The following is a 25,441-nucleotide window of genomic DNA, read 5'->3' as shown; positions in this document are numbered from 1 at the left end:
AAATATACTTTATTATTATTATTAATAATAATAATAATTAAAAAAAATCGGAAGCGGCATCTGTAGTTGTCTCCCAAAGCAGTGCCTGAATAAAAGCGAACCATGGTTTACGCTCTTCTCACTTCAAGCCGTCTAGTTAGTTTTTTTTTATTTGAGACTTTTTTTTTTTGCTACAAGTGTCTATTCCTAAAAATAAACAAACAAACCCTGAATAGGAGCCTTTCTTAGGTTTCTCGACCGTTAATAATTGTTACAGGTTAGCATTTATCCATTTGCTCCCACTAAAGCACCGTCGAATTAGGATAATCTACTCTGTTCCTCTAGCACGCAGAGATTGTCCTTCCGTGTTGTGACCCAGGCGGTCAAGGCGGGCCTGTTCCAATGACCGGCAAGGGCTCCGTCTCCACACTCTGGTACCAAGAAAGCCCACAGAGTAGGAGCAAGGTCCAGGGTTCCAAGTCCAGTCCATGAGTCCAGGCACAAGACCAGGGCAGTCCTCGGGGCGAAAAAGTCCCAAGACCAGAAGCCGTTCCAAAGGCCCGGCGAAGCAAAGGCCAAACGCAGTCCACAAGACAAGGCAAGGTCCAAGACAAAAAGCCGAAGGGCCATCGTCCAAGCCCCTGGGAGGAGTGTACGCCAAAACAAACAATGGTTCTTGGCAAAGACCAACTCCCCACGGCTTCTCCTTAAGTCACTCCAGTCCAGATAGAGTAGCCTTGCAGCCCTTCTCTGGGCTTGCCTCCGCTCTGCTCTCCGTGCCCTTGGATCAGTGGAGGAGGCAGCTATTCTTTATCAGAGGGGGATCTGCTGCCTGTCAGCAGCCGATCCTCCCGTGCCTATGAAGGCAGGCAGCTCTCTGTCCGGTAGACCACCACCCCCAGCATCTCCTCGGCCCCTGGCCTCTCCAAACATGTCAAGGGAGATGTGCCATCCCTAGTGGATGGTCCCGGTTCCAACGCCGCCTCCTTTTCCAAACTGGGCTCCGATGGGGCCATAGCATTTCTACACTTACTTCTTAGAGCAAAATATACTTTTTATGGGGGGAAGCTGAACCCTTGGCCAGCAACTGCCACTTCTGGACAGATTCAGTGCTTCTCCTGAATCTTGTTATCTTGCCGCTTGTGGGATTGCCGAAATGGGAGTAGCTAGGGTGTTGGGGGTTATTCTGTGGTCAGAGAAAAGACACCGGTGGATCTGTGTCAATCCATGCGGGTACATGTAAGTTATTTCTATTTGTCTTTTACCTGCGAAAATAAAAACTTGAGTTTGATTTTCACTCGAGACTGCTTTAAAATGAGAGTGCCTAGTTTTTTGTTGTTTTTTTTAAGTGAAGGTTTCAATTCTGAGATTGAATACCAAGTTTCACGTAAGGAAAAAAAATAGAAGCGTGACATTTGTCTGGGTCTTTGCTACTTAACGTAGTGCGTCATCCGATTTTGTTTTGTTGGTGGGAAGGTGGAATTGAAAATAAAGAGGCATTATGAAATATTGTATCCCGGTTTATTTCAGCTGCTGCCTTGGGCCAGATACTAAAAAGGCTTGGAGCATGTAAGCTGCATGTCATTAACGATGCCTTAGTCATCCGTTGCGTTTCTCATCTTACACACTTTGGAGATTTGAAAGGCTGTACTTCAAAGGAGTTTTTTTTAAATTGCCTGATCCCTTTTCGGCATCTAAGCTTTGTGGCTGAGTCGAATGGGATCATGCCTGTACAGCTGTCTTCAGAATCCCTTCTACCAACCACCACTAATTAATGGAGAAAAGACGTTTTTAAATAAACAAAATTTAATAAGCTTGTTTAAAATTCACATTAACACATTGACGGGGAAAAAAAAATACACACGTCCATTTTAGACAATATTTTCAAGAGCAATTCTTTGACTTTTCTTCAGACATCTCAACAAAAAAAAAAGTATTAACTGAATAGCTGTGCTCCAGAAACACCTTTTTTTGAGTACAAAAGTATTAACAAAGCAAAGGAAACTGGTCAGTCGCCTACAGGTTTTAATAATTTGCAGTGGCTAAGCAGAAATGAATACTTTCCTTTATACTGTGGAGTAAGCTTTACACAAGACCTCTAGCTGTCTACAATAGCCCTATCTGGCTTTGTACCATTTATGTAGACAAGGTGTAACGCGCAGAGGGCACTTTTAAGCACAAAGGCTGAATTTCAGAAACTGCTACGCTAAAGGATTTTTAGAAACTGCCTTTTTATCTCAACATTGCACTACAGAATTCTGGCGCATTTCTCTCCCTCCCCCCCCAACACCCATTAGTCCAGTGTTTCTCAACCTTGACCATTTTAAGGCATGTGGACTTCAACTCCCAGAATTCCACAGCCAGCATTGCTGGCTGTGGAATTCTGGGAGTTGAAGTCCACATGCCTTAAAATTGTCAAGGTTGAGAAACACTGCATTAGTCTTTAGGGCTTATGAGAAGTTAACTTTGATATGTCGGTTAGTACAAACCTGGACAGGTTTTATACATTCTGGAGAACGATGCCGATAGCAAAAAGCTGGGTGACCAAAGGGAGACCCATCTCCCAAAAGCTGGTTTTCTGTTCCAAATGGTCCTTAAGTCAATTTGTAATTCTTGTTTTACGTATAGGACATTTATCTCACATAATATAAAATAAATAGATGGTTACAGTACTTCTCCGGAATCTTTTAAACTATAAAAACTGCAAAAGTGGAAAGTTAAAATGTGTTTTAATATATAAAGGAACGCTACCCCTTGAAAAGCAAGACAGAAATACCAAAACATAAAAGTTACAAAAGGCACTAATAAAACTGGAAGAGTCTTGAGTGTAGTTCTGAAGTTTTAGTACCAAAAAACATCAAACAGGTAGTATATAAAAATGTTGGTTACACATGGGTAAGGAAACGACCGGTGCAGTTCCTGATGTTGTGATTATTTCAAGTTAGTGTGCAGTAAATAACTCCCCCCCCCAATCACCAATCTCTTCAAGCCCTATGATTTAAGAGTTTCTCCCATTTTGTGTCTCCCCCCCCCCCCTTTCCTGCTGTGCAGGCTATCTCCAATTGCACAAGAAGAGATCCTATAAAAAAAAATGGCCTGCGGTGAATAATAAGCATAACTGGGGCAGGTTTATTCTCAAATGCTGGAAACTCAGAAATTAGCCGCCATTAAACAGCGTGGGATTTAAAGTAACAGCAAAATAGCTGTAATCTGTTCTAGCGGTTTCACTGAACACGGAGTAATATCGATGCTATACGATCCCATGAGATGCAATGATAAAACTTAGCTGTGTAAGGAAAACGGCTTTATTACCGCTTGTGAGCTTTTCTGTGGAAGCTGCAAAGTCTGCTCCTCCCCCCCCCCAAACCAGAAACAAAGGGCAATTGGTGTGTGTGTTTGGGGAGGTTTCACTTGTGTTCTTTATAACTTTCATTAGCTTCTCTTAAAGGTTCTGCATAGGCCACAGCGTGACCCCTTATGCTTAACGATCCTAATTAAATCAGATCGGCACACCAGGACCCTGTGCTCATATCCCCTGGGATTAAAGTGACTTATTCCTGCCTCAGCCTGACTGGAAGATGAGTTGTGATCGCTGAATTCTCTTTACAGGTGTTACGGTCACAAGGATCCCAATATAAGAGAAAGAGAGAGAAAGAGAGACTGGGAGAAAGAGAGACGGAGTGAGAGAAAGAGATTGAGAGAGAAATAAAGACAGACGGAAAGAGATTGAAAGTAAGAGAAAAAAAAGATTGGGAGAGAGACAGAGAGAGAAATAGAAGAAGACAGAGATTGAAAGTGAGTATGAAAAAGAGAAAAAATACAGGCAGACTGGATCTCAAGACTGGTCCAAAAAACACCACTTCTATCCATGGATTCCTAGACCTGGAGATTGAGGCTTCCCAACTCAGAGGCCTTTTTTCAGGTTTAACTTCCTAACCTTACAAGACTCTGACTTGTAAGGTAAATGGAATGCTTTCCCCCCCCCCCTTTCCAGCAGCCCCCTCTTCCAAGAATAAATAATTAAAAAAAAAGTGGTCACAAAAGCCATCCCGTCAAAAGGTTTCCACCATCCCAAATTTCCTTCGCTTCCAACGTTTTCACGGCCGGGGTGGCTGACCCCACCCTAATGATTGGGCAGTCCTGAGAAATGTTGCCTCTTGGACAGAAGGATGTAGTTTACGTACGCTGGCGTATACCGTCCCGGGCTCCCTAAATCCGGAGAGAAGCCGGCCGCCGCTGCAGCCGCGTTATACTTCCCGGGGCTGTTCTTTCCTGGGCTGAAGTATGGAAGATTCCTGGCAGGGCTGGGGGTGGCTTGGGCCTTGGCGAGTCCTTTCAGGGAAGGGCTGGACCACCTGTCGGAAAAAGGCAGCGTTATCTCATTAGAACTGGATAAATGGCAGAGTAACGGGAAGTGTTAGAGAAAAAGATGGCCAGAAAAGCGTAGATCATTTGTAACTTTAAGTACAGGTCTCAATAGGAAGAAGAAATCAAGAGTTCCTTGACCACAGATAAAAAAAAGAGAGATGCAAGCACGGGTGTCTTTGCCTAAAAGAGTGTTTCTCAACCTCGGCCACTTCCAAGATGGATGGATTTCAACTCCCCAGAATGCCCCAGCCCTGGGTAGTTGAACTCCATCCATCTTGAAGTGGCCAAGGTTGAGAAACACTGGCCCCAACTAACACCCCTTCTTCCTTTGCCCCTAAAATGGAATCTGGAGATTGTCTCCTTTCCAAAATGTGTTTTTCAGAGAGGAAGAGATGAGTGTTGGCAAAGACCCAACGAGTGGTTAATTCTAGCTACACAACTGCACAAATCAGGTTCTCAAGGAGATAAAATTAGTCACCTGAGTAGTTTTAACTACTGGGGAAGAGCGGGGGAAAGGACCACATACAACACTTGGGTGGTGTAGCTTTCTCCCCCTGCACCTTAGAATGGAGGTGACGCCAACCCAAGGAGATAACGTGCTCCTCCACCTGCCCAGAGAACTGATTCAGGCTTCACGGGATGTACCTTCGCCGTTCAGATACGGGATAGGCCTGCACGGATTCGCTCCACTTGTAAATAGCCGGGTACCTCTGGGGATCGACCTCGACTCCGAGTAATGCCGTTAACACGTCATTGTCCCATTTCGACGGTTGATCGCTAAGCAGAGGAAGACAAGAGCTGGATTAGGCAGCTGAGTGCCACCAAAGGCAGAGGCTTATTCTCTTAATCTCCGAGAAATATTTCAGCGTGTTTTTAAAAAAAAAACAAAAAAAAACACCATGTGGGCTTTTGCTGAGCAACTTTAATCTCTAATGACCCTGGGGCGAATAAATAACACCAACAGGCTCAGATCTGTACAAGCTCTTTCACCTGGAACAAAATCCAACGGAAGAGCCATGGTGGCGCAGTGGCTAGAAGGCAGTACTGCAGGAGAACACAAACATTGCCAGAAGTTCGATCCTGACCGGCTCAAGGTTGACTCAGCCTTCCATCCTTCCGAGGTCAGTAAAATGAGGACTCAGATTGTTGTGGGCAATGTGCTGACTCTGTAAACCGCTTAGAGAGGGCTGTAAAGCACTGAGAAGCAGTCTATAAGTCTAAGGGCTATTGCTATTCTTCCTTCCTTCCCCTCCCTCCCTCCACAGTGGCTAGAATGCAGCATTTCAGGATAACACACTGCCCACGGCCAGGAGTCTATCCTGACCTCAAGGTTGTCTCAGCCTTTCCATCCTTCCAAGGTTGGTAAAATGAGGACCCAGATTGTTGGGGGCAACAGGCTGACTCTATAAACCCCTTAGAGAAGGCTGTAAAGCCATGTGAAGCTTTCTTAAGTGCTATTAAGTGCTTAAGTGCTATTGCTATATCTCTTGCTTTTAATTTTGCACACATGTATTGACTTGGCCACAATACTGAAGGAATTGCACAAAGATGCTTGAGGACTAAACGAACCCAGTTTCAGGATTTGCACAGCATAAACTAACCCAAGTCAGTGGGCTCCCATAATACCCTAACCCCTAAAGAAGCTAACCAAATGTAAGAATCATAATGCATGCAAACACCGCAGATGTTTCGAGCCCACAGTGAACCATGAATGGGTCAAGCCCACCTTTTCCGTATTACTGGAACAGATGTCCCATCACTACATTATTATTCTCACCGGCAGTAAAGGTACATGTCGTGTCAGCCCAGGTAGTCCTCAACTTACAGCCACAACTGGGACCAGAATGCCTGTTGCTAAACAAGTCAGTTACTAAGTCGCACCTGATTTTATGACCTTTTTCGTCAAGCAAAACTTTGCAGTTGTTAAACCAAGCATACCATCATTAAGTGAATCTGGTTTTCCCCCCAACCTCTTTGGTTTAGAATAGAATAAAGCTGGAAGGGACCTTGGAGGTCTTCTAGTCCAGCCCCCTGCTCAAGCAAGAGAACCTATACCACATCTCAGACAAGTGACTGTCTAGCCGAGGGGTAGGCCACCTTGGCTCTTTTATGACTCGTGGACTTCAACTCCCAGAATTCCTCAGCCAGCCACGCTGAGGGGAAAGGGAGAGGTTTCCAAGCTGAGCCATGCTGGCTCAGGAATTCTGAGAGTTGAAGTCCACGAGTCAAAAAAGAGCCAAGGTTGCCTACCTCTGGTCTAGCCTCTTCTTAAAAATCTCCAGTGATGGAGCGCCCACGATTTCTGGAGGCAAGCCCTTCCCACTGGTTAATTGTCCTCACTCTCAGGAAGTTTCTCCTTAATTCTAGGTTGCTTGTGAGAAGCCAGCTGGCAAGGCCACAAATGATGATCCCAGGATCCCAGGATGCTGGAAACTGGCATAAATACATGCCCTGCATTTCGATCATGTGATCATGGGGCTGCTGTGACGGTTGTTGTGTAAGGACCAGTATTTTTTTTCACAGTGCCATTGTAACTAGAGGACTATCCGTATCTAAAGAACATTACAAGTTAGCAGTTGGCTGTAGAAAATGTCCTAAAAACACATTTCTGGACCCCGAACCCCCTTCCATACCCTAAAAGGAACATCTGCTTGCTTTTCCCGTTTGAGGGAGGTGTTTTCAGTAAACCAGGAACGGACATCTCGGGCGGCGATTCCAAAGCAAACGGCGGCTTCCTCTCCCCAGATCTGACCTCGGCTTCGGCCGAGGGTCTCTCTGCCTCTTGGGGGTCCCCGTCTTCCTTTCTGCTTTTGTTCTTCCTGGCAGCTGCCCCTGTCTTCGACAAGGGGGAACCCATTTTAGCCAGCTGCTCCTGGCATTTCCACGTTTTGGCCGCCCTCTGGCTGGCCTTGCCCGCCGAGCATTCCCTCGCCACGGCCTCATCCTGGCAAGAGAGCTGATCAAATTTCTCCATTAAATTGGCAACGGGGGACTGAAGGCTTCCTTCCTGGCTCGGGTGCCTCCTGTGGGTTCCTGTCCTATCCTCGCTAGCGGCCGGACTGCAATAGCCGTTTTTACCCAGGGGGTCTCCTTTTTCGGCCGCCCGGAGGGAGGCTTTTGTCCTCGGCAGGATCGTCCCCGTGTGCTCGATGGAGAGAATGTCGCACTTGGAGCTTTCAAAGCTAGCGATGGTCGGTTCGTTGGGTGCTATAACGGGGCTGTAGTTTCTGGCCGCGTTCTGCCTGTTTTTTACCTCTTCCAAACTCATGTCGTCATCGTCGAGAAACGCTCCAACAGAGACAGAATTGCAGTTTTTACTTTTACCTGAAACAACAACAACAACAACAAAAAACAAAATAAAACGGGGTGGACATCAGACCGAACTCTAGGCTTTTGGGTTGACTATAGCCCACTGATCTCGTCAACAGGGCTTGTTTCTTAGTGCTTGTCTTTAAAGAGAGCTGAAGGAAAAGGTATGATGTGACACTGAAGGACAATAACTATTTTAAAAAAATAGACTGCTTCCAAAAGAGAATATTTTTAAAAAACATGTTTAAAAATGGCAACCATCTCCAACGTTTAACCTATGTAATAAGTGGTTTATCCACCCTATAGATCCAGGGGTCTTCAAACTTGGCCCTTTTATGACTTGTGGACTTCAACTCCCAGAATTCCTGAGCTGAAGTTTCCTCTGAATCTATTTGACATTTTAATTTAAATCTCTCCCATCCATTCCCTGCAGTGGGTTGTGACTACAGGACAGGCGCCGTTCTCTTCATTTTAAAGAGAGTATGTCTAGAGTAGCGTTCCTCAATCCTGGCAACTTGGAAGTGTGGACTTCAACTCCCAGAATTCCTCAGCCAATCATGCAGGCTTTCTGGAAGTGAAGTCCCCACATCTTCAAGACGTCAAGGTTGAGAAAGTTCTAGAAAGCAAGAGATGCCAGCTGTCCTATTCCCCAAATTTAATCTTAAACAGTCTAGGTCCGATTGCAACGTAAGAATTTATGTTTTGCAATTCTGGATTCATGAAACGACGGGGATTTATCGAATAAAAATTCAGTAGGTAACGCAGACACCACCAATGCCTTTTAACCAGGGGTGGGCAACTATAGACCCTTTTACGACTTGTGAACTTCAACTCCCAGAATTCCTGAGTCAGCACTGAATTCTGGGAATCGAAGTCCACAGGTCGTAAAGGGGCCACACTTGCCCACCCGTTTTTGTATTCAATCACATATATATATTAATTAATTAATTTATAAATGGCGTTAGGGGTAGAATTTTTTTAAAATAACATTCTTATATTTAGCAAACAGCATGTTGTCTGGGTCCATGTATTTAAAAAACAATGAATGATAATGTCTATATTATCATAAGCAATATGTTAGTTTAGGCATGTCAAACTTGCGACGTCACATGACGTCGCGCGACGTATCGGAGCTTTTTCTCCATTGCCGGCAATGGGGTGGGCGCGGTTTTGGGATGACGCGTCCGGCCCGCGGGCCGGCAGTTTGACACCCCTGTGTTAGTTAATCGCTCAACTGGACTTTTCAAAGCATTAGCAGGTTTGGCTAAAATTGCTTTGGGGATTAGGTCGTCCATTAAGCCTCCCAACCCAGGTCCCTCTTCAGCCCTCAATCTTACCATAAGACTGTGGTGTGAATCTGTTGTGGGCCTCGTTTTTCCCTTTCTCTAGCTGAGCATTATTGCTCATTTCCTGTTGTTGACTCAGGTGGTCTTCTAGCCGTCCTAACCCCTCCTGGGAAGACAGATCAAGAAAACAGCCCAGAAATTCCCAGTATTCAACCCACGGGAACCCCAGCTCATGAGCTAACTCCCTGCAACAAATAAGATAGAACGAATCATTTGTGACGGTATGAAATTCAGTTGACAACAAATACACTGTAAGACATTTTTTTAAAAAAACAATCAGCCTCAGGACCGCACTTTGATATAAAAGCCATCTCAAACCCAGCTTTCTTGTTTGTCGCATTCACACGCTAAAATGCCAGCTTGTTTTATGCTCCGATAGAACATCAAGGAAGAAAACAACAACAACCGTATTTACCCACAAACAGGATGATGCAGAATTTCAGAAAAGTCACCATGAAAGAATAATGTAATGCAGGTAAGTAAAAACTTGGGAATAAAGTCCTGTGCCAGTTCCAGTTTCCCAATGAGCCAATTCACATTCCCAGCACCTTCTCCCTTGATGCTATGAAAGTATAGGCTGACATATTTGCATGCACCCACCCACACAAAACACCCACACAACAGACGGACACCGTTGTCTCTTCTTCCCAGCCAGGGCAACCATTAAGTAGGATAGGATAACTAAAATTAAATAGGGGTACTTGGGCAAGGAAGGAACAACAACATTTCAGTTAGTGTTTCTTAACCTTGACAATTTTAAAATAGGTGGCCTTCAACTCCCCTCCCTCAAAGGAACTTATTTCAGTAATTGCAGGTAGCGCTGTTTTAACCCCCAAAAATGTTTCTTTTCCTCTATAACTTTGATAAAAGATCTCCTGCATACAAAATACTCTTCATGCAGAAAGGATGTGACACTGAATGATAATAATTATTTTTTAAAAAATAGACTGCTTCCAAAAGAGAATATTTTAAAAAACATTTTAAAAAATGGCAACCATCTCCAACGTTTAACCTATGTAAATAAGTGGTCTATCCACCCTATATATCAGGGGGTCTTCCAATTTGTCCCTTTGATGACTTGTGGACTTCAACTCCCAGAATTCCTCAGCCAGGCAAGCCAAGTTGGGAGACCCCTGCTATAGATGCACTGCGCGTGCGTAATAATAATTGCATGGTCATGCTTGTTAAAAGAGTTTTAACGGTTGGAAACGAAACCCTTTCCTGCCTTTTGCCACGTGGCTTCGGGCACCGAGTCTGAAATACCTTCCAACTCGTTCGACCCCTCTTTCCAAATCAGACTTTCGGAGGTGGTAAAAATATTCCGCCCTCTCTCTAGGTGGGGTCTTCCAAAGCCTGCGGAAATCGTCTGCCTGTTGGGAAGGGATGGGAGAGAGTTCAGAGCAATATTTTTTTCTTTGCGCCCTGAGAAACATCTGCCGCTGCCTGGGATTGAATTCTCCACCTTCTGAGTGGGAGGCGAGCGGCTTCACCGCTCGGCCGCCGTGCCGCTCAATCTCACAGCCTCAAAATGGCTGAAGGGGCTTCAGCAAAGAGCCTCTTTGCTCTCCTTACCTTGGAAGGACTCAGTGGCCCGGCGTAAGCCCTCACTGTCAGCAGAGGATCTTTGGGGCTGCCGAAGAATCTGGGCAAAGACGGGAGCGGGCTGCTCTCGGTTTGATCCGGGGACCAGGGGGCTCCAATCACAGGTGCCGTGGCGTTATCTTCCGCTCTGAAGAGGGGCACGTAACACTGACCTGGATCAGAAAGGATGGAAAGGGATATCAACGCTTTCATAGTCCCAGGAAGATTTTTGAAACACTTATTTGATTGAATAAGGCTGGTTTGATATCAGTCAGAAAAAAAATTCTACAGCATCCATCTTGAGAATCTAAATAAAACTCTTAAGGTTCATTCCATTTCTGGAAATGTTCATTAAATACACGGCATGGTAATGTCGAAGCAAAACTAACTCTGAGATCATAGAATTAAACAATAATCTCTTCAACCAAACCCCCAACCGCTCACGTACTCCAGGTAAACAATTTCACTTTGTTATGGGAACCGTCTGCCTCCTCTCCGCACCTGCTGTGGTGTCCTTGGAAAGGTTTCAGGCTCTCAACGGTCTTCAGCAGAATCGTAAAGGTTACGATTACAATACTCTTTTGGTTTTGTCTTCTATCCAAAGTGATACATGCCATTTGCTTGTGGAATTGCCCCCAAACAGAAGTGGTATAACAAAGCCCCATTTACTGCCAACATTAAATACAAACCTTCCAAATGTTCCCTAATTTTTGTTTTCAGATCCGCCGCTTTATTTTTGCTCCTTTCACAGATCACCTGTCAGACAAGAAGATGTTAAGATGTGTTAGTTAAGCTAAAATCGCCTCGGTATTTTGTACTTCAAAGGGGGGGGGGCACTAAGCTATAAGCTATGCTGGCTGAGGCATTCTGGGAATTGAAGTCCACATATCTTAAAAGTTGCCACGCCTGAGAAACACCGTTATAAAGTGTTTTTTTAATGTGAAATCAAGACAATGACGACATGCTTTGAATTCAACTTACATCTGCTGGGGTTTGATTGTATTTATTTTTCGGATCCTTTACAATGCCTGGATGGGAAGCAAGGACGCCGACCACATCTGGATTCCCAAACTTGCAAGCAAAGTGCAGCGGTGTATCAAATCCCTACAAAAAGATAAAACGTACGAATAATCCGTATTAGACAAGCTTGGCTTCCACTGTTTCTGTGCAGATTAGGTGGACCTGCTTTCTACCTTAGCTCCCCCAAATTCTTTCTATTCTGTTCTAAAATCCTGCTTTAGGCACGATAGCAATGGATTCTTGAGTAGGAACGCGGGAGAGAGAATGCAGGATGCCAAGTAATGAGGGAATGGGACATTTCAGGTGAAAAACTTTTGATCCCAGGTCTGTATTTCCAGGCCTGTGCTTAGACTGAGGGCGATGTTATCCATTCAGTTGAGTCCGACTCTTGGCGATTCTGTGGGCCGGGTCTCTCCACATCTTCCAATGTTGCACTACTTCTTTGAACTGTTCTATGCTCTGGCTGGTGTCAGCTTTGATGGTGTCCAGCCACCATGTTCTTTGGCGGCTTAGTGTCTTTTTACCTCTGACTCTTTCCAACACAATTGCTTTCTCCAGTGAATTCCCCGAGGTGACATGGCCAAAGTAAGTGAGATGCAGTTTTCTGATTTTGTCTTCTAGTGACATGTTTGGTGTTATGTTGCACAGACTAGGAGAACACTACTGGGCAGAGTCTAACTGAAAACAGTAGCACTTTTCCACGCAAATTCATACAGGGAATTTACCACTGCCATCTTTCACGGATTTCGTCGGATAAAAGCAAATAGTTCTAACTGGAATTCTCTATTTGTTAGTGTGGCAGCCGGTCCCACTAAACGTGAGTCGCTTTGGACAGCAAGATCGGTGGCATTATGTATTTATAAATCAGTAAACTGACTGGATCTCAGTTCTAAGGGGAGATGCGTTTCCGAGATTGGAAAGGAACAGGGTTTACTAGGAATATCCCAACAGGAAAACTGAGCGAGGCTCACCACTTTATCTGGCGTATTCAGATAAAGATCCGCTATGTAACTTATACGCTTCTCCAACATAACGGTGTCGTCGTCAGGATACATCAGCCGCATAAATTCTGGGTTTTCCAGAGTGTCCAACAGCAGCCGGCAAATGCCCGGTTGATTCTCTTTAGCTGCCACATGCATGACGTTGTAGCGACACCCCTCCTAGAAAAAGAACAGACCTCTTCGCTATTTGTGATTCCTCCACCCCGGCATAACAGAACTTCCATTTTCCTGGGGTGGCTCTCCAGACTTCTGCTATCAGCCTTAAAATGAGCTTATAGAGAAACCAGATGTCACTTCAAAATGGTGTATTTGGAGTCAGTTGGGTATAGCGGCTAAGGTGTTGGTCTAGAAACCAGGAGACAGTGAGTTCTAGTCCCACCTTAGACATGAAACCTGGCTGGGTGACTTTAGGCACCAGGAAACCATGAATTCTAGTCCTGTCTTAGGCATGAAAGCCGACTAGGTGACTTTGGGCCAATCACCAGGAGACTGTGAATTCTAGTCCTGCCTTAGGCATGAAAGCCAGATAGATGACTTTGGGCCAATCACCAGGAGATGGTGAGTTCTAATCCTATCTTAAGTCACAAAAACCAGCTGGGTGACTTTGGGCCAATTGCCGGGAGATGGTGAATTCTAGTCCTGCTTTCGCCATGAAATCCAACTGGGTGACTTGGACCAATTACCAGGAGACTGGGAGTTATTGTCCCACTTTGACCATGAAAACTGGCTGGGTGATTTTGGACCAGTCCCTTTCTATTAGCCGAGCCCCTCACAGGGTTGTTATTGGGGGGATAGGGGCGAATAGAAGGAAGGAGTATGTTCACCACCTTGAGTTATTTGTAAAGATAATAAAGGTGGGATATAGATAAATCAATAAATTGCTCGGATGCCAAGACTGGCCCAAAACCAGCTTCATAATCACGCCTGGAGGGGAAAGGAGGAAAAAAGGATCCGTTTATCCTGCAACTGATTATGGCCAAGGCACTTTTTTTCACTTTTTACCTGGACAATCGTTGGATTGTCTCCGGAGCCGATGAGATAGCGGGGATTACTCCAGATGAGTTCTAAGAAAGCACTTTCATCTCCTTTCTCCACGGCTTTCCGAAGCTTTGCAGTCAGATCCTGGGTACGAGGGCTTTTGTAACTGTTGGCTCTTTCTTTACTGACCGTTTCCAGTTCAGGAGAGCACAAACCATCTGTTAAGATATAAATAGCGTCGCGCACTCCTGATGCAATACAGGCTCAAAAAAAAAATAATGCACATGGGCATTCGCAAAACGCATACTTTATTTATGCACGCAAAAGATCCGAAATGGCATCCAGTAGCATTTGGTTAATTCGTCACAAGCTACAGAACTTCACAGTGTGAATTTTAAAACTCTAAGGCAGGCCATAAGCCCCCGTAATACGATTAAAGTGTAACTTTGCAATAGCGGTGAATATTTCTAGCTTGGGTGTAGGAGAGCGAACCTTCACACCTAAAAGGTAACATTCAGCATTCTTACTCACTGGCTGAGCTAAGCAACAGCTACAGCCTACTAAGCAGTTCTAATTGCCAACTTCAGCTCTATTAGCTCCTCTTGAGATTCAGAGGATGCTCTTCTCTATAACGTTGCACGTTCATTTTTAAAGCACAGCCCATTTTTAAAGACTGCAATGTTTCTCTGTCATATATATGTGTGTGTATGTGGGTATGTGCATAATGGTTCTGGTTTTGTTTGAAAGCTGAATGCAACGAAATTTCATTTTAATGTATGCTGATTAGTGCACATTTAAAGTGACAATAAATAGAATTCCTTATTGGCTTGACTGGACACACTAGGAATTTGTCTCCGGTGCATAAGCTCTCAGTGTACATATGAGCAATAAATCCTGACCCTAGCCATCGTAAAAAATACATTCATCACAAATCGTAAGATACAACACTTAGTGATAGTCATAGGATAACTAAAATAAGCAATCAACATAAATCATACTAGGATACTAAAAACAATATAAATTGTAAGATACAAGCAACAAAGTTATAGTCAAAAGTAGATAAGGAGATAGGTAATAGGAAAGTTGAGAATAATAATAGTAATACAGCCTTACTAGATAGTTTGACAGTGTTGTGGGAATTACTGTTTAGCAGAGTGAGGCATTGGGGGGGGGGGGAATAAAGATTCTATTCTATTTAATTATTTTATTATTGTTCTATTCTGTTCTGTTCTATTCTTTTAATTACTCTATTACTATTCTATTCTATTATTATTCTATTCTGTTCTATTCTTTTAATTATTCTATTATTCTATTCTATTCTGTTCTATTCTTTTAATTATTCTATTATTCTATTCTATTCCTTATTCTATTTTATTCCTTATTCTATTCATTCTATTCTATTAATTATTCTATTATTGTTCTATTCTAATCTTTTAATTATTCTTATTCTATTCTATTATTGTTCTGTTCTATTCTATTCTTTCTATTCTATTCTATTCTATATTATTATCATTCTGTATCATAAAAAGTCGGTGTTTAAACCAGTTTAAAGCCATTTAAAAGCCATTATGGAGCCCACTTAAGCTTCCCACTTACCTCTACTGAAGACCGAACAGACTTTGACAGGAGACAGAGAGATGGTAGACTTGTTTGGAGATGGGAAATAATCACATATGCCTTTGGCAAATTTCTCTGCATCTTCTCTGTTTGAGAAAGCTTTAAAACGTGACCCCTTAATCATTTTGACAGCTTGCAAGGCTTCCTTTTTGTCCTCATAGACATGTACCCTTTCTGGGGGGGAAAAAAACCAGCAGTGAAATAAATTCATTTCTGATGAAAAGAGAAGGCAATGCCAAGTCAAGAAATCTGTCCCTCTACTTTTTATCGCAAGTCCCGTTTTAGCTACTTTATGCAATGGTGATTACAGCAGAAAACACTCAGATCAATTCAATCTGCTTTGGTGAATTTTACTTTGGGAGAATAACTACAATACCACATAAATTTGCAATTTTTTTCCAGGGCCTTCCACAAAACCAGTCAACTCTAATCAAAACTGCAAAGAGGTAATTAAATTAAAGCTGAAGGACACACCATCTATATTGGAACACAAAAGCTAAACAGAGTTAAAATCATCTCACTAAGACTATGATGCAAGGCTGGGTTGTTTTTTCATCAGCAAGTCAATTTAGTTTCTTGAGAAACTAAACCACCTTTAATTTGTTTAAAATCGTGGGTCCAAGTCAAAGACGGCATTAAAAAAAGCGATTGCCCATCAGATTTACAGTATATGTTTTCATGTTTCCTCTGACACTATTGTAAGGGATCTGAAAGAATCTGTTGCATCTTCTGGGGCCAATTTCTTACTTTTCTGCTCAAGATTTTATAGTTCAAAACAGGTTATAATTAACAGCTTGACCTTATCTTGTTGGAACAAATCAATATTTAATTCAGAATTGGGAATTTGGCCTGAAGTCCATACATCCACAAGGGTATGTCAGATGGGTAAGAGCCAAGAGTTGGAACGAGATAAAATCTGTCTTTAAAAAAGGCACCAGTCCCTGGGAAAAAATGGGCAAGATGGATCTGGCCTATGGGCTGTCCCTGAATCCAGCAAACTGGAGAATGCCAGTTCTGGATGTAACAAACAACTCAGCTAACAAGAGAAACAAATCTTTGTAATTCCAAAAACAAGGAAAAGTAGGAATGGAGGAAGCTTGCAAGCTCAAGATTCATGCAGGGTCATTTCCTTCCTCTTAAAGTTATACTAAATCATCATTAATATATCCAGCTGATCTCTTTAGTAAATAAACACATGCACACACACACACACACACCAGTATTTTTATACCCCAAATTTTGCAGAGGGGGAAAAAAACATGGGCCACTAACAAATTCAACATCAAAATCCACTTTTATTTCCTAGCACAAGAAGCGTTAAGCTTTGGGTACCGCAGCCCAAGCATCGATCCTTGAAAATGCAGCACCACTATTTTTATGCCGAGTATTTATTGCTATCACACTAAAATGGTCTCCTTTGACGGCCATTTCTTCTCAAGTAATCCGACCGCTTGGCGCTACGTGCACATTAAGCGTGGGAAATCAATCTGATCGATGCCCTCCTGCTGAATTTTTCATTTGCTGGCCACGAGAAAGCCATCTATTAAGCCTCGTTGGCATTTGTCTGGTTCAAGGGAGTCTCAAGACTCTAAAGCAGCGAGCTGTCTGCTCTCACAGTCATGCTGCAGAAATTCAGATATTGCTGGGACTGCAAGATCTACCAGCACCAAGCAGCCTGGACAGTTTCAGGGAGAAGCTGTCGAGAGTATTAGGGGGAAAAAGATGTGTTTTCAGTGGAGCAATCCTCGACTTAACACCCACAACTGAGCCCCAAATTTCCATTATGAAGCGAGGTAGTTGTTTGAGTTTTGCCTCATTTTATGACTTTTTTTTTTTTAAAGCGAATCGCTGCAGTTGTTAAAGTGAATGGTTTCCCCTATTGACTATGCTTGCTGAACGCCGGCTGGGAAGGATGCAAATGGGAATCACATGTCCCCGGGACACTGCAAGCGTCATAAATGTGAGTCAGTTGCCAAGTGTCTGAATTTTGATAAAACCCTAGTAAGGCCACACCTGGAATACTGCAGCCAACTTTGGTCACCATATCACAAAAAAGATGTTGAGAGTTTGGAAAAAAATTCAGAGAAGAGCAACTAAGATGATCAAAGGCCTGGAGACCAAAACATACGAAGAACGGCTATGGGACTTGGGTTTGGCTAGTCTAAAGAAAAGAAGAAATAGGGGAGACATGATAGCAGTATTACGGTATTTGAGGGGCTGCCACAAAGAAGAGGGGGTCAAATTCTTCTCCAAAGCACCAGAGGGCAGGACAAGAAACAATGGTTGGAAACTGATCAAAGAGAGAAGCAACCTGGAATTAAGGAGAAACTTCCTGACAGTGAGGACAATTAACCAATGGAACAGCTTTGCCTCCAGAAATCGTGGGTGCTCCATCACTGGAGATTTTTAAGAAGAGACTGGACAATCACCTGTCTGAAATGGTGTAGGTTCTCCTGCTTGAACAGGGGGCTGGACTAGAAGACCTCCAAGGTCCCTCCCAGCTCTATTCTATTCTAATTCTAACTGGGACCATGCAACGGTCTTACGTGTGAAAGACAGTCATGTCCCTTTTTCAGTCGCGCTGTAACTTCAAACGGTCACTAAATGAACGGTTGTTGAGGATGACCTCTGCAAGGAGACTGTCAACGAAGGAGGCACTGAAGGGACCTATTTCTATTTATAAAAGAAACTCTTACCATTTCTAGTCAAGATGTCGTCGTATACCGGGCACACCCCGTAGTACAGCAAAGGCTCTTTGGAGGGAATCTGGGAGCGAAGAGGGGAGCCGTTCGCTTCCCGCATCAGGGCTTCCTCCTCAGGCGGGTTCAGACCCATGCCGTAGCCAAAATCGCCCTCCTCGGGGGAGGCAAGGTGGCCGTTCGTTTTTCCAGGTTCTGGCTGGTTCCCGTCAGCCGCAGCAGTTTCCGGAACGCCGTTGTAAACAGGAGCCGTGGGCTCCAAGGGTCCCTGCTGTTCCCATAAAGCCTGGGCCAATCTTTTCTCAAAAATGGACCTGGTGGTCAGCGTGATGGGCCCGCACTTCAGGCCGGCTTTGACAATTTCTTCTCTCAGCTCATCGGGGGTCAGTTGTTTTAGTCGGGAGAAGATTTCGTCCATTGTTATCCTCCCTGTAGGCAAAATAAACCCCCCCCCCAAAAAACAAAAAATAAAACCAGATTGTTTAATCCATCAGAAATACAGGTAAGCTCTTGACTTACCACAGTTCGTTTGGTGATCGAAGTTACAGCAGCACTGGGGGAAAAAGTGACTTATGACTGATTTTCACACACTCGCAACCCCAAGAATCACGTGATCAACATTCAGAGGCTTGGCAACTGGCTCGTATTTAGGACTCAAAGTCCCGGGGTTCAAGTGATCAACTTTTGCCAAGCAAAGTCTATGGGGGGAACTAGATTCCCTTAGCAACCATGTTACCCACTTAACAACTGCAGTGATTCATTAACAACTGTGGCAAGAAAGGTCGTAGAATGGGGTAAAATTCGCTTAACAAATGTCTCACTTCACAAACAGAAATTTTAGGCTCAAAATACGGGCCGAGTCAAAAGAAGGATTGGTCCGTTATGTTCCACATTGGTTGGGTCTGTGTTTTTCAACTTTGCCCACTTTAAAATGCGAGGACACCAACTCCCAGAATTCCCCAGCCAGCATGCTGATGGGCTTAGACAACCCCCCCTCCCCAGGACACCAGACTTAAAAGAAAGGAAAAAAAACCTCTAGATAAGAGCAGTTTGATGATAAGCTCTGTTACAGCAGGATTGAAACACATTTAATAACTAATTAAACATGTTCAATCTTCAAAGTTACTGTAGCGTTAAAAAAAATCAGACCATTAATCTTAATCTATTTCTGTTTTAGCACAGGGTCTAATGTTAGCAGCAAGCATTATTCTAGATTTTAATCATTAAGCATCTGGCAGAATGCTTAAATCCACTTCTGCTCCTTTATTTAAAAATAGAACGAAGTAAGAGCAAAATCTCAGCCCTAAAAGGGAAGCTGCCTCGGACGACTAGAAATAGACATAAATAAAAACAGAACGTTTCAGTGGAGTATTAAATTTAGTGCATATATTAAATTTACCCCTATTTTACAAGAGAAAATGGCTAGCAACTTTCCACAAAATCATGGGTTTTGAAAGCAGATTGGTTTCTTTTAAAATGGAAAATAAATTGGCCCTCCTGCCAGAAAATTCTTTTAGGGTTTTTTTCCTCTGTATTGTTTCAAATCGAATACAGGTGCTGCTAAAGAAATGCTAATTTAACATGTATTTAGTACAGGGGTCTTCAAACGTGGCCCTTTTATGACTTGTGGACTTCAACTCTCAGAATTCCTCGGAATTCTGGGAGTTGAAGTCCACAAGTCATAAAAGGGCCAAGTTTGAAGACCCCTGATTTAGTACCTTCTTGGGGAGCCTAAATACTTCAGACATTAATCTAACCGAAATCTCAAGTCATCTTGAAACAGTTCCTCTGGATTATATATATCTTTGCATTCAACAGAATCTGAAAGGCTTATCCTAGAATATTTAGACATCTTTGCAAATGTTATTACTGTTGATCACAAATGAATACTATACTTTTAATCTAAATATATAAATACATATTGCTTTCATGTCATCGATCACATTGGGTGCAACAGTAAAATCACTATCCAGAAAGCAACCGTTTACTAGTGACTCAAGCAGTCTGAATAAATATTTATTGGGAATGCTTTAATTAATCAAATTTCTTTAGGGAACTCAGATTTGATTTTATTTCCAAGCATGTTTGGCTTTCCCAGGAAAAAGAACCAGCTGGAAAAGACATGGCTTTGATGTAAAACCAAAACAAATACAAGAGGACAGAAATAATAACTATTTTTATGCACAAATTATTATTTTTTTCTTATTCTGCTTCTATGTTACCAAACCTAAACAACTGTGTTTAGTGAGCCTAAGAATCTAAATTGGAACTACCATGGAGAAAGTGTCTTTTCTTTTTGCTTCAAAAACTCTGCATTTCCATTTGAATATTCCTTAAATACGAAGCTCCTTAGAATCACTTGACATTTGGGCAGTCCCATCTGCCTACATCACGATAATCTGTGCATCCCCAGAGGCTTCATACCCAAAATAAATATAGCATGGGAATTCACAGAGGGGGACCAAGTGATGGCACAGGCATCCTGACAACTGGCAAATGATGCAATTTGTGTAGTTGCATCAGATGTCATAATTGCCATCTTTTTTTTTTTTTTGCATCGATAGCTGGTCGTGGATGTTGCGGGATACAAACAACAAGAGAGGAGGAGGAGCAGGAGGGAGAGGAAAGGGTAATTTTATGCCACATTTTTAACAGGCATGTTTTAGGTAGTGTGTGATTCACTGTGCATTTTATCTGCTCATTTGCATCCCGCTTTTATTATTTTTATAAAAAACCAAGGCAGCAGACATATCCAACACATTTTCTTTCTCCTATTTTCTCTACAACAATCCTGTGAATTGGGTTGAGAGGGACTGGGCCAAAGTCACCTAGCTGATTTTTATGCCTAAGGCGAGACTAGAATTCACAGTCTCCTGGGCGATTGGCCCAGAGTCACCCAGTTGGTCTTTCATACATAAGGCAGAACTAGAACTCACCACCTCTGGCTTTCTAGCCTTTTGCCTTAACCATTAAACCAAACTGTTTAGGTGGGATTGTGGCCAGGGACGGCTCTTCTTCAGATGGTTTACAGCAAAACTGTGAAATAGCAGAAATGAGCTATAGAGGTACAGAGCAGAAATGTGTGTGTGCACACCTACAGGTATAGGGTCTGCTGCTTGAGCAGGGGGTTGGACTAGAGGACCTCCCGGGTCCCTTCCAGCTCTGTTATTCTATTAAACGTGCAACAGAGGCTTCCCAAAGGTTCAGGACAACTCACCCCAAAGCCCATTCAGGCCATAGGAGAACAGCAGCCTGGCCTTCTGCTTGGCTCACCTGCTCCTCCAGGCTTACCTGGTGGTCTCCCATCCCTACAGCCTTTCTTTTCTCTTTTTCTCTCTCTCTCTCTATATATATATATATATATTAGCAAACCTCTCGCCCCCCCACCTTTGGATCGCAAGACCCCCCTCTGGGGTGACTACAGCGCCCATCATCCCCAGCGCGAGGGAGTCCAAGGCGCCCCCCCCAAGCGGCCTACCTGGCAGGGAGGTGGTCGTGGGAGAAAGACAGCAACCCCGCCCCCCCCGATCCCCACTCCCCCACCGGGGAAAGGCCTCTCACCTCCGTCGCAGCTGTCGAGGCAGCGCGGAGGCCTCTCCTCGGGAGGCGGCGGAGACGGAGCCCGAGGCGTCGCGCTGGGCCTCAGGCCTCGCCCCCCGCGCGGGCCTCGCTCCAGCAGCCGCAGCAGCCAACCCAGCGCGCCGATGACGGCGCAAGCGGCCAGCAGCTCCCAGGCGGGCCAGCCGGCCCAGCCGGCCCGCCACAACCCGCCCCAGCCCGACCAGCCGGCCGCCACCCAGCGCTCCATCGCCTGCCCGGCCGACCGACCGACCACGCCACTGCGCACGCGCGGGAATGGCCTCGCGGGGGGACCCCGGGCGGTACCTCGTGAGCGGCTTCCCGGCGCGTTCCGCGCAGGCGCAGAGGCGCGCGCGGCGCCCTTTCCCTGTCGCTCCAACCGACGTCCGCGCGTGCCTGCGCCGAAGTCGTCGGCCTCGCTTCGCCTCCGCTGAGGGGGCTAAGGGACCCGGCGCGGACTTCTCCCCGGTTGTTCCCGCAGCCTCGACGGCGAAGCGGGGCCTCGCGCGCGCCCTTGAGAGTTTGAAGGGGGGGGGGAAAAACAAAAGAAAAAGCCTGAGGCGCCGAGGTGACCAATCGCGGCCCGCCACGTCACGCAGGGGGACGGGTGTGTGCCGCGCTGCCTGACGGGAAGCCCTTGTCCGAAATTCGAGGGTTGAGTTCTGCCTTCCCTGCATGAATGGAACAAAAGCCCATCATCCCCGCGAAGCATGGGAAGTGTAGCTCAATCTTGTTGAGGAGCCTTGAGAAAGTAACGGCTTGAGGGCCAGGGAAAGGAGCCGCAGGGAGACACTTCCGGTTTCCGATTGAAGTTGGCCAGGCTGCCACGCAAAGGCTAGAGGTGAGTGGCATAAGCGGAGTCGCATAGAAACCGGAAGTGGGGAGTGCAACGAAGTTCTCTCGGGTTCTGCAAAGCCACGTTGCGCTTGACTCTTTGCTAGCATATGGTTTGCAAATATGTTTGCAAATAAACTGAGTTTTCAGTTTATTAAAATTCAACTTTCTGGCCAATTTTATCTCTGATCTGTTTTTTTTTTTAGCAGAATCCACTTCTTGTTTTGTTATGTCAAAGAAACAGAAACAACCAAAGGCATTTTCACTATTATTTTCACTATTATTGGAAATAGTTATTTAAAGAGGCCCCTTCTATCAGAATTGTCCTACAGGTAGCCCTGGAACAGGGGTCTTCAAACTTGGCCCTTTGATGACTTGTGGACTTCAACTCCCAGAATTCCTCAGCCTGCATGCCCGGCTGAGGAATTCTGGGAGTTGAAGTCCACAAGTCATCAAAGGGCCACGTTTGAAGACCCGTGCCCTGGACTTACGATTTGGGCAACTGAGCCCAAAATATATATTGCTGAGATAGCTGTCAAGTGACCTTTGCCCCATTTTTACGACCTGTCTTGCTGTTCAGTGAATCAGGCCAGTTGTGAAGTTAGAAATACGGTTGTAAAGTGAATTTGGCTTCCTCCATTGATTTTGCTTGTCAGAAGGCCACAAAAGGGATCACATGATCCCTGGACGGGGCAAGTTGTAAATATGAGTCAATTGCCAAGCATCTGAATTTTGATCACGTGACCACTGGGATGCTGCAACGGTCATAAGTGTGAAAAATGGTGATAAGTCACTTTTCAGTGTCATTATAACCCTGAACAGTCACTACCTGTACAGTTGATGGGATGTACATTTAAAGGAGAGCTGGACACATGAGAGTTACAGTGGACAGTCCCAAAAAATTAATGAATCACTCACCAAACCAGCCCAGAATCCCCACTCAAAGTACAAAGGACCAGACTCAAATGATCACAGATTTCATAGACTGCTGTTAGACTAACATGGCTCTCCTCCTATAGAGTTCAAGTTACACCGTGGACTCATATATTTTTTTTAATGAAAATAGTTTATTGCACAAAACCTTTCCAGAATGTTTAGCGTATCTTAGATTTTTCTTAAATTAACATGCCCTGTTTCTTTAAAGCACAATTATTAATCTTTAATCAAACACATCTAACTCTTCCTTTGGAACACTCATTCAAACATGTTATGAGAACAACATTTTTCCCCCCTCATTAAATAGAATCAGACAAACATTTTGCTGGGAACAAGAAAAATCTGAGAAAATGATATGCGTAAGATGCTCTTTGTGGAAAGCAGAAAGAATACTCTGCGCGGCTATTGTTAGAGAACGGATTCCTAGGACTAAGAATCTAAATTTTTTCCCGTCTCCGAGGGTAAGTAAGCATTCTGCATTTTCAAGCAAGGGGGAGAAAAGCACTACTTTAAAATAGATCCTCATTATAAATGGGACCAGAAATCATTTTCTAAATTAAAGCAACTTTCTACTTTTATTATGTATCTGTCACTCAAAAAGTCAGTGATGTAATTTGGTTTGTAAAGATGATACCTAGCATCAGTGCTCCCTTGCTACTTAGTACAGCTGCTTATCCCCCCCAAAAAAATTACAATTTTGATATAGAGAAGAACCAGTTTTCCCAAACGCTGGTTCTCTCTAAAAAAAAGTATTTTTCTTTCAAGGAAGAATTTTTTTCCCTGTTAGAATGAGACAAGCACTGCTGGATTGGAGAATGAAATTGATGATGCACAAGGAAAAGTTCACAGAGTACAAAAATCTCCAAATAATTCACTGTAAGGTGAACTAACATTCACCATATGGTTTGCACTGCAGAAAATGGCTGTGAACACTGACAGGTTTAAGCCTTCAGAACAATCCTTTGCTAAGATACAGAAAAACACTGAAAACCGTCACATCTAGCTGTTACCTTCCAAGGATGAATAAACAGACTTTTTTTTTAAAAAAAATGCAGTAACCATAAATGCTCTATTATTTATTTTTGAATAATTTTTTTTTTAAAAAAAAACAAGCTCAAAGGGACCAGCCTGACTCATTTATAGATCTTGACTCGTCTGAAAGTACAGCTGGAGAGCCCTCCACAACCCTGGTTTCTTGAAGTATGAATTAAATGACAGCACTTTTAAAAATATGACAGTATTTTCGGAGAGGAAATTTGCTGAGTCAGAGTTTCCCAGACTTACACGACCCGCTTCTTTCCTAGTCAAAATAACAAGTCGCGGGAAATATAAATAAAACGGTCTGGAAAAGGGAAACGGGAGAAATGGATTTTTTCATTTAGTAAAAATGCAACAATGGCGTTTTCTCCCGGTTCTTGTCCCTTCACCTCTCCCAAATTGTTGAAGGAATACAAAAAAAATTTTAATAATCTGATTTTTATACTACGTACGTTGCATTCAGCTGTGACTATTGATAGGCCGCTCAGAAAAACCTTCATGGGTAAATCAAACACTGTGAAACGCAAACAGTTAAGTGGAACAGCAAATTTGGGAAGTGATCATATATATGTATATTATTCATTATGTAATATTAACTTTGGTGCTTAAATACTAAAGTATTTCTTGCTTACATTAGTGGATACATAAGCTTCACAGATATGAGCAGCAAAAAAACCATTGCTATTTTACTGTATAAAACCAACTTTATAATAAAAGTTACCACCTATCTAAATTGACCCCTAAAGCCTTCAAGATGGTGTCTTGATGATTGTGGGTTAGTCTTATCAAATAGTTAAGCATAACTGAGACTCCTTCCCCTCAAATTTAAAAAGCTTTCCATTTAAAGAGAACATTTCCTTCATGTATTAGATGGGGGGGACGACCCCAAATGCTTCACAGAACTTTCAGAATCATTGTTCAGAATATTAAAAATATTGAAAATCAGGTTGGAAAAAAAAAAGAGTTGAACAATCAAAGTGTCCATTTAAAGTCTGTTTTGAAAAAGAAAAAGAAAAAGCAGAATACCTAGAGAAAAAAATGTCTTGGCTTTAACAGGAAAATCAGAATGACATTTCTACAAATATTGGGAAAAATAATCCGTCCGCATTCAATCAATCCATACCACTCAAAGTTGGGGGACTTTCTTTGGTCAGAC

The 25,441-nt window shown here is 43.6% G+C and overlaps 1 protein-coding gene across 1 annotated transcript; it reads right to left on the bottom strand.

The window, feature by feature from the left end:
- Window positions 1-4,055: 4,055 nt before the first annotated feature.
- On the bottom strand, window positions 4,056-18,323 carry ANKLE2 (ankyrin repeat and LEM domain containing 2). Its single transcript, XM_029285845.1, has 12 exons — window positions 17,896-18,323; window positions 15,179-15,373; window positions 13,607-13,800; window positions 12,575-12,763; window positions 11,565-11,687; window positions 11,273-11,339; window positions 10,575-10,756; window positions 10,266-10,372; window positions 8,994-9,187; window positions 6,981-7,671; window positions 4,993-5,124; window positions 4,056-4,334 (listed from the first exon to the last, which is right to left on the bottom strand). The coding sequence occupies exons 1-12, from the start codon at window positions 18,314-18,316 to the stop codon at window positions 4,103-4,105; spliced, it is 2,727 nt and encodes a 908-aa protein (XP_029141678.1). The 5' UTR covers window positions 18,317-18,323; the 3' UTR covers window positions 4,056-4,102.
- Window positions 18,324-25,441: the final 7,118 nt, after the last annotated feature.

The sequence above is a fragment of the Protobothrops mucrosquamatus genome, unplaced genomic scaffold (assembly GCF_001527695.2).
Source record: "Protobothrops mucrosquamatus isolate PMUCROS unplaced genomic scaffold, P.Mucros_1.0 scaffold2345, whole genome shotgun sequence".
NCBI classification, from domain to species: Eukaryota; Metazoa; Chordata; class Lepidosauria; order Squamata; family Viperidae; genus Protobothrops; species Protobothrops mucrosquamatus.
The sequence above is the reverse complement of the archived record's forward strand: the minus strand, read 5'-3'. Positions and strand labels throughout refer to the sequence as shown.

Bases quoted from the DNA above. Each gene is read 5' to 3' on its own strand.
- ANKLE2 (XM_029285845.1), bottom strand. From the start codon at position 18,316: ATGGACGAAATCTTCTCCCGACTAAAACAACTGACCCCCGATGAGCTG. The intron at 15,374-17,895 runs GTAAGAGTTTCT...TTTCCCCCCCAG, and splicing joins CGACATCTTGACTAGAAATG to AAAGGGTACATGTCTATGAG. The intron at 4,335-4,992 runs GTACATCCCGTG...TTTTTCCGACAG, and splicing joins CCCGTATCTGAACGGCGAAG to GTGGTCCAGCCCTTCCCTGA.